The 14,110-nt window shown below is 52.6% G+C and overlaps 6 protein-coding genes across 6 annotated transcripts; 2 read left to right on the forward strand and 4 right to left on the reverse strand.

Annotated features, from left to right (window-relative positions):
- Positions 1-453: 453 nt before the first annotated feature.
- On the reverse strand, positions 454-1,325 carry Z520_08139 (uncharacterized protein; the record flags this gene model as incomplete). The annotated part of the gene is made up of 3 exons (XM_016778636.1): positions 454-740; positions 795-1,140; positions 1,209-1,325. 3 exons carry the CDS (start codon positions 1,323-1,325, stop codon positions 454-456), a joined length of 750 nt encoding a protein of 249 aa, XP_016630484.1.
- A 1,485-nt stretch (positions 1,326-2,810) lies between these two features.
- Positions 2,811-4,613, forward strand: Z520_08140 (uncharacterized protein; the record flags this gene model as incomplete). Its single annotated transcript, XM_016778637.1, has 2 exons — positions 2,811-3,171; positions 3,238-4,613. The coding sequence occupies 2 exons, from the start codon at positions 2,811-2,813 to the stop codon at positions 4,611-4,613; spliced, it is 1,737 nt and encodes a 578-aa protein (XP_016630485.1).
- Positions 4,614-5,469: 856 nt separating this feature from the next.
- Positions 5,470-7,158, forward strand: Z520_08141 (uncharacterized protein; the record flags this gene model as incomplete). Its single annotated transcript, XM_016778638.1, has 1 exon — positions 5,470-7,158. One exon carries the CDS (start codon positions 5,470-5,472, stop codon positions 7,156-7,158), a length of 1,689 nt encoding a protein of 562 aa, XP_016630486.1.
- Positions 7,159-8,078: 920 nt separating this feature from the next.
- Z520_08142 (uncharacterized protein) lies at positions 8,079-8,405 on the reverse strand (the record flags this gene model as incomplete). Its single annotated transcript, XM_016778639.1, has 1 exon — positions 8,079-8,405. One exon carries the CDS (start codon positions 8,403-8,405, stop codon positions 8,079-8,081), a length of 327 nt encoding a protein of 108 aa, XP_016630487.1.
- Positions 8,406-9,469: 1,064 nt separating this feature from the next.
- On the reverse strand, positions 9,470-10,147 carry Z520_08143 (uncharacterized protein; the record flags this gene model as incomplete). The annotated part of the gene is made up of 1 exon (XM_016778640.1): positions 9,470-10,147. One exon carries the CDS (start codon positions 10,145-10,147, stop codon positions 9,470-9,472), a length of 678 nt encoding a protein of 225 aa, XP_016630488.1.
- Positions 10,148-10,278: 131 nt separating this feature from the next.
- Z520_08144 (uncharacterized protein) lies at positions 10,279-12,629 on the reverse strand (the record flags this gene model as incomplete). Its single annotated transcript, XM_016778641.1, has 3 exons — positions 10,279-11,198; positions 12,365-12,504; positions 12,589-12,629. 3 exons carry the CDS (start codon positions 12,627-12,629, stop codon positions 10,279-10,281), a joined length of 1,101 nt encoding a protein of 366 aa, XP_016630489.1.
- Between the last annotated feature and the right edge of the window lie 1,481 nt (positions 12,630-14,110).

Genomic DNA, 14,110 nt, shown 5'->3' on the forward strand with positions numbered 1-14,110 from the left:
CAAAAGGCAGCCCACGCCCGGGCTGTAGACTGTTTGCTCACCGCCTTCCCCCGGATTCTGGCATTCAGTAGACTCCAGATGTGCCGCCGTTTAGCTCTCCACATTTGACAGTGGCACGCTTGGACTCGCTAACATGCAGGGTGCCCTTCAGGCACTACGCATCAGCCGGCTTTGCCACACTTTATTTCCCCAAGTTTCCTCAGGGCTGAAGGAATCATGGTGGAATAGGGCGGACTGCTTTTATGTCGAGGTGGGAACGCGCACCCTAGAGCAGGAGACCACTGTGTAGCGAAGCAGAGGAGGAGGATCTAATTGTCATTGGTCGTGTCGTCGCGTCGTCGCTGAAAAGGATCGGCCACAAACGCCAAAAAGCACAGGACAGGCAAATATAGCTAAAGACACTGGACGCTCCTTGAAACCATTCAACAAGAGCCACGAACCCTTCTACCTCGCTCAGTGATGGTGATGATGCCTGCGCCTGCTGCTATCACTCTCACTGCTGCTGCTGCTGCGGTCCCTCCGCCTGCTCACTGACCTCCTGCGAGACCGAGAGACAGAGCGGCTTCTCCGGTCATCGTAGTCGTCATCGTATTCGCCGTAAGCCTCGCCTTCCCGGCGTTCTCTCTTCTTAACCTTGTCCTTCTCATGCTTGGATTCGAGCTTGTGACCAGCATATGCACCGGCAAGAGCTCCGGCAACGGTGATCAGGCTGTTGCTGTGGCCCAGTTCATGGCCAGCCCCTGCGTAACTGTGTTAGGACTCTGTCCAAAGGGGTGTCGCGACCTGAAACTTACATCCACCAACCGCGCCACCAAGGAGAGTAGCCCCTATCTCCTTCCCCTTCTCGTGCCCGCCGTGATGCTTCTCTTCTCTTCCTCGTGACCTTTCTCTTTCCCTTTCCCGCCTTGAGCCGCGGGAGCTCGGGCGGTCGTCGTAGCGATCGTCGTTTCCTTGAGACGGAGGCGCATAGTATGAAGAGTTGTCACCGCCTCGATACTGGCTGGCAGCATAGGGGCCCGAGTTGCGACGCTCGCGATTGTACTCGTACTCGCCCGCGTACTGGCCGACCTGCATTCCAGAATTACGCGGGGAAGATCGGTATTGGTCTTCACGAGCAGGCTGATACTCTCCATAGGAGGACTGACCCAGGAAGTCAGCCAAGACCCGAAGCTGGTCGAGACAAAAAGGGTCGATCATTCTAGCCTTACCTGTGGAGCAGTGTAGGTTTGCCCACCCTCGTATTGTGATCGCGGAGGAGGCGGGTACGTATTGTGTCCACTCCCCGGCGGAGGGGGATACGGGTTTGAGTTGTAGTAGTCTGACATGTTGATATGGCATGTAGCGAGATGGCAGTTTTTTAGAGACGAGCGAAGCTGAGGTGCCGTCGCAATGTTTTCAAGGTTTAACGCAAGAGGGATGACACCCAGCGAGCCCAGGTGACAGCAGCATGAGTCCTTAGTCATCCCGGGTCATGTCGCGGGAGAGTGGCGGGGCTGCGAGTAACTTGATCGGAATGGCGGATAAATTATGACCTCATCGTTCCGGACAGCCACGAGGTCGAATCCGAAACGCTGGTGACGCCAAGCCCGACAAGCCACCGAGTCACAGGCTGCCGCCAAGACTCTTGATCGGTTTCACAAAATGCCTCTTTTCTCCCTGGATGAGTAAGTCTCTGCAAAGATTTCATTTCCGCCACTCTCCGGAATAGGGAGATTGTCACGTTGAAGCATTCCGAGGCTTGACCCTGTGCTGGTCGATTGGCATGTATCCTCGAAAGTCTGGCGAGACGCACAAGGAAAACCCTTAGGGGAATAAACAAACCCCATCAATACTGTTTGGTTGGTTCTTTCTCTGCAACACGCGGCCCACGATAACATTTGGGACGAATGCCTTTCTCAGCCATTTTGTGGTCCCCAGCAGATGAGGATAGAAGCGCCCTCACTCTGAAGAGCATTCACCAAAATCTCTACAGAATGTCGGGACCGAGTCTGCTCTCAATGACACCAAGCTACATTCATTGGATGCAGATCCAACTGGGATTTCTTCTTAGACTGATCAATTGCCAGCACCTTCGCTGACTCGGCCTTGAAACCTCTGTATTGATTTGTGGTGATCGAGGACTCGGTATTCCTGCACCTCAGAGCCTTGCCAGATCTTCCACAAGGCCGCCAACCACCGTCAAGATCATGTTGCCCCGAATCGGAGACAGCTCGTTGCTTCTTTGGTCTCGGAGTACTCTCGGAAATCTTCAGTCCACGTACTGTTGTCCTCGCTTCCTCTCCCAATCAGCGTCGCTGCTCCTGCGCGGCTTTTCTCAACGGTACATTTCAGTTGGCTTCGGGTTGAACTGCGTCGATTTATCAATGCCCACCGCCCCTTCTTAGTGATATTCGGTCTCTCGCTCTAATAAGGGGATGCCGACTTTTCCTTTCATTTGACTTAAGCTTAAGTGAATGCGCCAGCTTATTGGGTGCAAGTCTGGCTCGCGGCGAGCATTTCCGCAGTTTCACTCCACCTGGTCAACCTCGTCGTCTTTTCGCGTTTTGCGCATGGCCGAGTGCGACCATAGAAGATCGAAGCATGTGCATATGTCGATGATGTTGTCCTTGTTGGGCTGCGAAGCCACTAGATCGCCTGTGTCAACGAGGCACGAGACTTGGTGGAGCCATGATATATATACACCATGTTCCCGGGTCTTCGTTACCCCTTCTTGTCGCCCAGCTCAACTTTGCCATTCTACTCTGCCCAGAGAAACAGTCCCAGAATTCAAAACTATTTCCCTTGCCGATTCCTAATTCGCCGAGCTCACCATGGAGCACGCTCACATATCCCACGGGACTTCTCTAACTACAACGCCCACGCTGACGGATGCTTCCAGCTCTCGGGAGCATGGCGTCGAAAAATCAGACAGCAGACTGACCCGGGCTTCTACTCGTCGGACACTGGAAAACTATCAGACCAGACCGACGCAAGATGCCTCAGACGTGCTGGATTTGCCTTATGATATCCTCAGCGATGAGGCCGATATGAACGAATATTTAGAGGAGACTGTCACCGGTGTGATTCCCAAGAAGACAATATCGAGAGTTAGTGGAAAGCTCGAGGAGCATGAGTTGGTTACTTTCAAGATTGGCGACCCGGAAAACCCAAAGAATTGGTCTAAGCCTTACAGTACGTTTCTCTGCGCCACATCGCATTTGTTCTGATTCCTGCAGTTGCTGACCTCTCTGTGAATAGAATGGTGGTGCACCATGACCGTGGCATTCACTTGCTTTACCGTCGCCTTCAACAGCGCTGTCATCACTGCCGACTTGGAAGGCGTCTCAGAAACGTTCCACGTGTCAGAGGAAGTATCCCTCTTGACCATCACCATGTTCGTCATTGGTTTTGGGGTCGGTCCCCTCGCATTTGCACCCTTGTCAGAGCTCTATGGTCGGAAGCCGGTCTATATCATCACCTTGGCTCTTGCTGTCATATTCGAAATCCCCTGCGCCGTGGCCCAGAACATTGGGACACTGTTGGTCTGTCGTCTGATTGACGGTATTGCATTCTCTGCACCCATGACCCTCGTCGGCGGGACGTTGGCCGATCTCTGGAAAAATGAAGAGCGGGGCGTTCCCATGGCCGTTTTCTCGGCGGCTCCCTTCATCGGCCCTGCAATCGGCCCCTTGGCAGGAGGCTACCTTGGTGACGCCGCTGGATGGCGCTGGCTTTACTGGATCCAAATGATCCTCGCCGGTCTCTGTCTGGCCATCCTGACCTTTACGGTGCCAGAAACTTACACACCTGTCCTCTTGGCCAGAAGGGCGAAGAAATTGCGTAAAGAGACGGGTGACAGCAAATTCGTCACGGAACGGGACCTCGATGCGCGCCCCTTGACACAACAACTGCGCATTTTTCTCGTTCGGCCTCTGCAACTGCTTTTCCTCGAACCCATCGTCCTTCTCATCTCGTTGTACATGTCGGTGCTCTACGGCCTCCTTTACATGTTCTTCGTCGCGTACCCGATCATCTACGTTGAGGGTAAGGGTTGGTCTGAAGGTAGCACGGGTCTTATGTTCATTCCGCTGGCCCTCGGCGTCCTTCTTTCGGCCATATGTTCGCCGCTGGTCAACAAGCACTACCTATCCATCTGCGCCAAATACCCCGACGGCAAGCCGCCGGCGGAAGCACGCCTCGTCCCCATGATGTTCTCCTGCTGGCTGATTCCGGTTGGACTCTTCATATTCGGCTGGACCTCATACCCGGACGTCTCGTACTGGGGACCCATGATGGGCGGCTTCCCCGTCGGCTTTGGGTTCATCTTCCTGTATAACTCGGCCAACAACTACCTCGTCGACACCTATCAGCATCTCGCCGCCTCAGCGCTCGCCGCCAAGACCTGCATCCGGTCCTTCTGGGGCGCCAGCGTCGTGCTGTTCACCATCCAGATGTACCACACCTTGGGGTACCAGTGGGCGAGTTCGCTTCTGGCATTCCTGGCTCTCGCGTGTTGCGCGATCCCTTACGTCTTTTATTTCTTCGGGGCGCGCATCAGGCGGTTCAGTCGATACGCCTACAAAGACGAGAACGAGGTTTCTCCTATGAGAACGAAGAAGGAAGGGGAAGTCTAAATTACAAAGGATCGGGCTATGGCTATCAAGAGCTGGGTCTCACAACGAGTTGAAAGATCGAGATATCGATCAGGAACACAACGGCCAGACGAGAACCTCCTCCCCTCAGAGGGTAGCAGGAGGTCATCTGTCAGGAAAGGTGACCGGGAAGGAGAACGTAGTAATTTCTGTCTTTGGTTTGTCACATATTCGGCGTGGGATGCCCGGGGATAAGGTCTTGTGACCATCTCCAGTTCAGGTTTCAGGTATACATGTACTAATACATAGGCACAAACAAGAACCTTAATCCAAATACCAGATATAACGCTCTGGAGTATCACGGTTGATTGGGCAGCCACGCGGTTGCACAAAAGAAGCTTGTCCAGGAGTGCGGGCACCTCTGATTCAACTTGGCACTGGCAAGTAATGGATACGAGTAGCCTTCCACACTATGATGACTGACATTACTGGTGCCTCTTAGCATGCTGTAGGCGCTGTAGTAGAGCGTAAAGAACAATGGTGTATGACGGTGGTAGATATACGTGGAGGCTAGGTGGATCATGATTGCCATGGCCCTGCAACATCTTTTGCAGTCAACAACACACCATCAACCAACTCATTGCCCAAGCTTTCGCGCTGGCCAAAAGCTAATTGCGCTGCTGCTGCTCAGCCTCATCGATGCGCCTTGCACAGCCACCCCCGAACCCCTTGAGATACCAGGCAGACGTCCACCCATCAGGCATTTCCAACCATCATATAATCGCTACAGCGCATTCCTTCACATGGGTGCCAGCATGAACTCCAAAGGGACTTCTCCCGCTTTGGAACCTCCGAGGAGGCGTAGCATGAACCATCATCCAACACAAGAAGGATTAACATGAAGGCCACTAGTTCACCCTTCGTGGCATGCAGGACCTGCTCTTGCAAACTTTATCCCTACACGTACCCTCCACTGGAGGAGGGAGACACGCAGATCAGGCTTCTTGAGCTCGAACCGAGCCTGGAGGCTGCCGCCAACATTCATGCAAAGCTGCGGACTTATGCCATCGACTCTGCGCCGGCATACACAGCGATATCCTACAAATGGAGATCCAAGAATCCCTTGCGCGCCATTCACCTGGACGGCATGCGCTTCTTTGCACGCGACAATCTCGTAGACATGTTCAGATGCCTACGAGATCCACACCAGCCTCGCATGTTGTGGATCGACGCCGTTTCCATCGATCAGTCTAATGTCCAAGAGCGCAACAGCCAGGTCGAGAAGATGGGAACAATTTACGAACGAGCCGAAACCGTGGTCGCTTGGCTAGACCTGCGAGATGAGGACGCCCTCCGAAAGGTGTCGCAGCTTCTATCGACTCCAAGACTCTGGCAATATACCGACTTCCGGAAAAAGAGTGAGGATGCCCAAGAACTTTGGGGGGCTTTGGAGACGGTTATGGAGCACGACTATTGGACTAGGTCATGGATCATCCAGGAGATCGTCATCGCCGACCGTGTCACACTTCAATCAAAATCCTTCGCCATGCCATTAAGTCTCCTCGAAGACTTTGCCTACTGGGTCATGGTCCGCAGAGATAAATCTAAATGGATCCACCCAGACTGGAAAGCCATTGCCACGGCAAAATGTATCCAGTTATGCGAGCATCGAACAGCCGCGTCCAGTCTCTCAAACTCTCGTCAACCCTTACAACATCTCCTGATGCGCTATGCCGACTTCGAATGCATGGATCCTCGAGACAAGGTTTATTCGGTACTCAACCTTTGCATTCAGCTCGACCCGCCAATCACCGTCAACTACGCCTTTACCTGTGCCGAGCTGTTTGTCGAGGTATTATGGTGCTTGATTTGGTCCCAGGAGTTGGGAGCGAGGGAAGTCGTGGGGACGGCCGCCCTGTTATACAAGCACCTCCTCTGCGACTATGCATCCGAGACTGAGCGGCGAAACGCAGTGTATGCGGTGCGTAGCACATTAAAATTCAACATCGAACCATATCCTCGAGGCCACGTCGCCTCTGGAGCCTTGAGTTACGACGAGCGGCTGCAACTACTCGATGGTATTCGCAAGCAAGCCGCAGGAATGCGGGCGTTGCCGAGCCACAGGTCCTATTATAGAGACTATGAGAAATGGGTCAATTTCCCCGACGTCCAGAAGGCGCCGCTAGTCCAGCCCGAGCATCTCTCCAGCTTTGCGGTCGAATTCGATCTCGGCGAATCAACCAGGGCGCATGCCGCGTCCTTTGGACTGGCAACCTGCCCTGTCAAGGCGGGCGACCAAATATATCAGTTCAGCAACACCGACTTCGCCCTTGTATTGAGACGTGAACATCCACTTCACGTGTTTCAGAACTCATTTGTAGACAGGGTGGTGGGATCTGCGGCTTTGGTGACCGGCCCAAATGGTGCAGCCCCGTGGAATCCGTTCATCAAGTCGACCGACATTTCCTCCTGGCTCAGGTCTTTTGAGTCGACCCCGGACGATGGAGCGGCATATAATAGCGTCCGGGCCAACGAAATCAACGTCGTGCAACTGATGAAGCTTCTCTCGTTGGTATGTCCGCCTTAGAAGCAAAGAGTTGCTCTGGGCTCTCAGTTGAAGAGTGCCTTTTCCATTCTCATTCGCAAAAACTCGAGGTGCGAACCTCTCTTTTGTGAGGTGGTTGATTTTGCATATTTAATAGGAATTTTGACCAAGCCATTGCCGCATCTCCGGCAGCACAAAACGAGGTGTGGATTGAATGACTCTATGGGAGAGCTTTGCTTCGTAATATCGACCGTGCTTTTAGTATACCAGCGTCGATAGCAAGCTGCGCCACGTTTGGCTGTCACGGCTGGCAGCATTGGGTGACCAGTAACCTGCCAGAAAATACATGTACTGGACTTTCGATTGCCATAGGATCCATTTCGAGTCCCAGTATGTCAGTTTCCGGATCTTCAGATCACGCAAGACCGATCACATGCGACTGTTTGACATATTTATCCATGCACCGCTGCCTACATATCCTGCTCTGTGGATCGTCTTCACCATCCCCTCCCCCAAGGCCGCCATCACCTTCGCCCTTCAGCCGCGCCCCAGTTCAATAGAAGAAGCCTCAGAAACCCTTGCTTGTGAACTATGTACAGCTTTCGAGTGAGGGCCTCGTTCCAAATACTGCTACGAATGGACTTCTCCCACCCCGCCGTACATGATAAGTGACTCGTACTAATGTCAAACGCCAGACAAAGCCGTTGGTCCTTTCCAGAGCATCAGTCATCGCCGCCGTCATTACGACGAACACGGGTGTGGTGAACTTACTGAGCGTTTGAGCCAAAAGCAAACGGGTCATTGTCCAGTGTAATAAGAAGCCACAGAGTTGTACACACTAGAGAATATTGTTAGGACCTATATCGCTTCAGACGGTCGAATGAGCGGCATCCGAGACCATTTGCCTCATCGAGCTTTCGCTCGGACCCTGGAGTTGTGAATGGGGGCGTGAAAGAAACTTACTAGCCGACACCCTCTGAATTGCAGACCCCGAGCTGAAACCCCTTCGCCTCGCCATCCACGTAACCCGACATATCAGCCTCGGCGATATTACACCCTGACGCTCTCGAGATATAGGCCTTTTGATCCGAGCCACCGTAAACGTCCAGCGTGAACGCAGCAAACCCGGTTCCGAACTCTTTGCACGAGTTGTCCCATACATTGATTGATCTGGCAGTCCCAGTGCAGTCGGGGTTCTCCCAGGCTGTCATGACAAAGGCTGATCCTGCGTTGAGGAAACCCATCATGACTGTGCCGAAGGTCAAGGCCTTTGAACGTGTGAAAAGCATTGTTGTTGTTGTTAAGACAGTTTGTTATCGAGCGTTAGGGAAGGGGCGCAGTGCAAAAGGACTATTCGTCAAAAGTCAGATAAGAAATGATGAAATCTTAGGATGGATTGAGGGAGCAATGAACCAGAGACAGGAGCCCTTGGGAGATATCTACCCTACTTATAACCTTTTTGCAATCGCCAGGTCATCACGTATAATTCACTTGTGCGTATACAATCACCGTGAGCGTATGATCACAGTGGCGGCCGAATCCTACAGCACCGCCCTTAGGCGTAGAATACTCGCTGAAGAACTTTAAAGCTCTATAGGGGGAAGATCCTCGGACCCTAAAGAATCCTTAAGGGGCCAAAGTATCTAGCCTAGGATAGGGCTGTTTACGTTAGCTCTACGGGTATTATCCCGTCGTATAGGTAGTTTAAGACTATCGACCTCCTAATTAGGATAGTCTACCGAAGATCAGTATACTCCGGAAGGCCTAATACCGGAGATCGACGGTATTTCGGAAAAGGACGAAGGGGTAGGCAGCTGGCTATAGAATAGGTCCATCCGGATATGTCTATGTAGCTAACCCTACCCAGCCCCCCTTAGCCGTCAGCTGTGACTCTATAAGTATAGAATGTCGAGGTGGGATATAGGAAGCGGCCCCCTTGATTGCGCCGTTGTCACTGGTTATCCTGAGTTGTAAACGGTCGTATACCTAGGTAGGTAGGAGGGTTCGATTCCCTGAGGGTAACTCCTACTGGTATTGAGCACCACCACCGGTGCCTGTAAATAGCTTAGCTTAAGTAGGTAAATCAAATAAAATCAACATATGTTAGTGTATGATCAGCATGCGCGTAAGATCATCTTGCGCGTATGATCACCGTGCGTGTATGATCACCGTGCTCGTACGATCATCGTGCGCGTATGATCACCGTGCGCGTATGGATAAAGAACAGCCTGGGGCGATAGCAGAAGGCAACAGTAGAATTCAGTAGACGTCAGGCATCCCTTGTTAAAGTATATCGGCGAGATAACCTGTAGTACCAGAATTTGTTTCAACATTTGCTTTTTTTTTTTTAGCACTAAGTCTCCACCTTGACTGCGACTTTCCCAAGACGCTCCACCACGGACTTCACAAACGGTCCTGTACCCCAATTACCCACGTTATTGAGCTTGACCATAAGGTCCTCCACCCGCTCCAGCACCAGCGCATTACAACTGTCCAAAAGTTTCGATTCGAACCTGCGCACACCCTCGTCATAGACGGTCCAGTGGTACCAGAGCTCGTGGATCGGCCCTTGGGTGGTGATGGAGAAGAAGAGCGGGGCATGGGTGCTCGAGGAGGATGTGGGCAGAGCACCAGATGTGATCGCGCCGCCGTTGACCAGGCTATCCAGGTCAAGCTGGATCTTGAGCGCGCATACCCCGGAAATCGCAGCCTGGTTCTCTGCGGCGAAGATTTGGTTACCGGTCGAGTAAGCCGTGCCCTCGACAACGGCAAACGGGAAGGCGAGATCTAAAGCGCCTGGTGCCGGTACTGAGAGAAGCATTGGTTCAAGCGGGCCCTGTGGCTCGTGCTGCACCATCTCGTTCTGGAGCCAGTCGATGAATGCCGTGGCCTTGGCCTTGTTGAGTTTTTGCGCCGAGAGAGCAGAGACAAGGGCCGTGAGATCTGTGCCTATTGAGAGGTCGGGGCGGGGAGTTTTGATTGGGTAGCGAACTCCCCATTTCTCCAGAACAGGTGGGGCTGGGCGAGGCATCGTGTGCCATCCCTGTGAATTGTTGGCTGGCGGAGTGGTGGGTGTGTTAGCCCGACAGGATTTGGGAGACATGTACTCGCCAGCGGACTGCTGCTGGCGCTTTCCCGGTCGAGCTGGGACATGGTCAACATCTAGTTGCTGGACACCAGCCATGAAGTTCGAACTGAAATGCAACTGCTGCTGAACTGTTGGCTTAAGCTCCTCTCGCCACTCGGCTTTTCACGGAGACAGAGGTTCTTGAGACCCAGAGCCTTGAGGGCAGTATGGAGCGGATCTAGAAAGTCATCCTCGCCAGACTGAGCCCTGATATTTTTGAGGCAGCCGTGACTCAGTTCCTGGGCTATGACACTGAGTTGAGCTCGGCGCTGCTTGGAGAGTTTAGCGTTGACAATGAGGTTGACTGCGGCTTCGATGTAGTCAGGCGGCTCAGCGTGGATGTGGATCTGTACAGCTTGAAGATGTTTGTGGCGGTAGAAGGCGTTGGTATTAGAACAGCGCTGGGATCGGAGTGTGTCCACTTCCGATGTGATTATAGATCGCCATGATGAGGCCTGTCCGAGAACTAGAGCATTGTCGGCTGCGGGGTTCATTTCTCCGTTGAATATTCGTAAATTGGCCTCAGACAGCTGGTATCTGGTGGCGGGGAGCCTTGAGGACTGTATTGAAGGCCGTACGGCTTCTCGCTTACCAGCTTCCGCTTCAAGTTCAGAGCCTGTTTGCAAGTCTTCCTCAGAGTGGTCGACCGCGGGATGAGTACTTCTCCTCAGCTGTTTTGCGAGGCGCTCGTTTTGAGAGTTGTCCACTTCGGCTCCAGCTTGAGCGTCGTGCGAGCGCTTCCGTTCTATCCCGGCCGGCTGGGAGATGGATGGTGGAGGGACTCCTTTAGAGTCTTGTTTCACTTTCACGGCTGGTCTCTGTGATGGCCTCCTCCTCTGTCCTTTGCTTGTCGTTCGCTGGTGGTTCGTGGCCTTTCTCTCTTGCGATCGCGGGCTCTTGTGGGAGGAGATGTTGGAATTTACTCTTGAGTTTTGCGTGCGCAATTGTTGGTCGGCTTACAACGCCGGTCAGCGACGTTGGTGACGAGGCAAGAATGAAGGTTGTGTAGAGCGAGAGGGAGAGCGCGCGCGCGCGAGAGAGAGAGTGTGTGTCACACTGACTGACATTTTTCTTGTATTCTCCGGCACTTTCTCTGGTGATCGTCAATCGCGTCTTCTTCCTCGCCTTTGTCTCGGGCTGAATGTTGCCCTTCGTGGTCATTCATTAAGGTCGCAAATTCCAAATGATGAAAGGAGTTTGCTTACGACTAGAGCGATCAAGCTTGGCCTCCTGCTGCTGGGGGCGGCCAGCTTTGTCGTGACCATTCTTTTTTGCCGTTCCGCTTTTGTCCTGTTTTGCAATTTTACTGGGTGCCATAATGTCTAGCAGTGTGTACTAGAAATGGACGGGAGAACCAAAGGCCAACCACGTATTATATAGCACCCACACGCAGGAAATTGGAAATTGGAGGAGACGCGGCGGTCGTGGTCGTGGGGCTGCTGCTCTCGAAGGGCTGCGCGGAGAAGAACCGACGACTCTGTCTTAACAGGAGTAAATACACAGAGGAAACAAAAGCAAAGGACGTGTCCAACCCCTTACGGTCTTGTCGAATTAATGGAAAGAATGTGGAGAGACACTGGCGAAATGCAAGCAAAGATAGGCTTAGACTATACCATATTGGGTAAGGCGCAAGACAGTATTTAATTACCTAGGTACCTTCATACCTAGGCCGAAAGGTTAATAGTATGTGCTCGGTATAGAAGTAGCACTGCCCTGCCACCTGTTTCCCAATAGGAACTTGATACGTCCTTAACTCGACATACGTAACTCGGCCTAACCACCTGCACGGCTCGTCAAGCTTGTTTGGAGTCATACCCATGGATCGTTTCCTTGCACTATGGGATGCGAGATGGAGCAAGTCCAACCGCGCTCCGAAGCAGGCGTTTATATTGCAACACGACTTTCCATTGACTGTCCCAGTATCCGGGCTCTCGGTTCGCCGGCGGGTCTGACAAGTCTGCCAGGACTGGCAAGTGATTGATCAAGAGACCCAGAGATTTCAAGATATCTGGTAATTTCTCCGGGTGGGTTTCTGTGTTACGAACAAAATGTATGAGTATATGAGCGTAATGGAGAAAGCATAAGCTAAGAGTTGTCGCTTGATAGGTACTAGGTACGAACGTGCAAGTGTTTCCAACTGATTGGCCGTGGAGGGGAAATTCTCTATGGGCTTCCCATCGAATACATTCCGGAGAGGGATGAGCTCTTCGTCTCCGTCCACGACGGACGAGTTTGCGAGCCGAGCGGACGCATTGAAGCGTCTAGAAATTACCATGTCAACAAATGTATGTTTCGAAAAGCCATCGGCAACTAAAGGCATAGTCTCAGTGGTGATGGGGACTCACTCAATGTTCAGGTTTCTGGTGTCAAGCTCTGGATTCCCCATTGTGGTCGTCGTCGTAGTCGGTTTTCGTCGTCTCGAAGAACTATTAGGTGAAAATTTTGAAGCACAAGGCGAGCATGGGCGTGTCAGCGAGAGCAATCTAGGACACATTTATACCACACCAGGCAGTCCTGGAGCAGCCTACCGTCCCTCGCTCCCTTTGTCCTCAGCTCGAGCAAAGTTCGATATCACCGCGACGCGGAGCTCCGCAGCTGCGCTAGGTGTACGTCAAATGTTCATTTTCATGGGTGTCTGAAGTAGGAGGTTCTAGCCGATTCGATCAGTTCCAGAGGCCCAAAAGGGGTGGGGTTCCGTGCTGTCAAGAGAGAGACGGTCGAAAGCTGGGTTCCATGCATATGCACATAGCACTTGTTCAACGTTCAAGTTCGTTCAGCAGCCTGAACCTTGCAATTAGCCCAGAAAATGGGCATGCTGCATTGGGACGGGCCAAGAGCCCCTTAATGGCTTCCAACTACTTACCATATTCATTTGCTTCTGCGACAGGTCCCTGGCACCCGTCTGCATCCTTCTTGCAACATGTTCGAGGAAAGCGGCTGTAACGGGTAGCCTTGACGCAGGGATGCATCGCCTGTACGTAGGCTGGAGCACAGTAGGTCCGTTCTGACTCGTCCAAAAAGAGGACAAAGCTGTTCGTGAAAACTGCTGTGGCTTGCGCAGGCTCTTCTCGAACCCATCGCCACCAGCAATTTCATTGTCGAGATCACGCAGTACATGCATGACTGTAGGCGTCAGTGCCAGGAGAGTAAGATTTCCTTGGCCGCGGGTGGCCAGAACCGTCTTCGATTGGAGTGCGACAAATCACACCAGTCGATGTGGCTTGCCAGCCAGCGCCTCGTATAGCAAGCTGAAAATGCAGGGACTCGGCAGGGCAGTCGACGTAGCTTGTGGAGCTGAAAGGCCGGAGCTCAACAGTTCAGTCGAGGTGACTTGCTTGTGGCGAGCTGAGAATGGGCGAGCTACGTTCTTGAAGCTATGGCATCTAGCAAGCAAAGACGTGATCAACGAATGGATTGTCTACCTCGACAGGTGGCTACCTGCTATGTTCATGTGCATGCGACAATCTCATGGTGCCAAGTGCCAAGTGCCAAGTAGCACCATCCGTAACAGCATCGGTTGTTTCCACGCGTCCTAATCCAGAACATCGAGTTCCTCCTCCGTTCTGTCACACAATCCTTCATCCATTACGGCAATTCACCTTATTCATATCATGTTGGTGTGGCTAGCGCTTTTCCTGCAGATATTTGGCCGGTCCGGCCTGTGCAGCGGCCCAGAGGAACTCTCTTAGCCAAATCTGTCAATCCATAATTACCCCCATGGGGATATGCACATGGCTGGAGACATCTTATTGATGCATATAGGTTTGAAGTGTCCGATCAGCTGGCCGCAGCTTTGTGGCTGATCACCATTCTATGAACACGGTACAGCTGAGCCGTCACGGTCTGGAACGTTCTCAGATCAAAAAT

The sequence above is a fragment of the Fonsecaea multimorphosa genome, assembly GCF_000836435.1.
Source record: "Fonsecaea multimorphosa CBS 102226 unplaced genomic scaffold supercont1.17, whole genome shotgun sequence".
Taxonomy (NCBI): domain Eukaryota; kingdom Fungi; phylum Ascomycota; class Eurotiomycetes; order Chaetothyriales; family Herpotrichiellaceae; genus Fonsecaea; species Fonsecaea multimorphosa.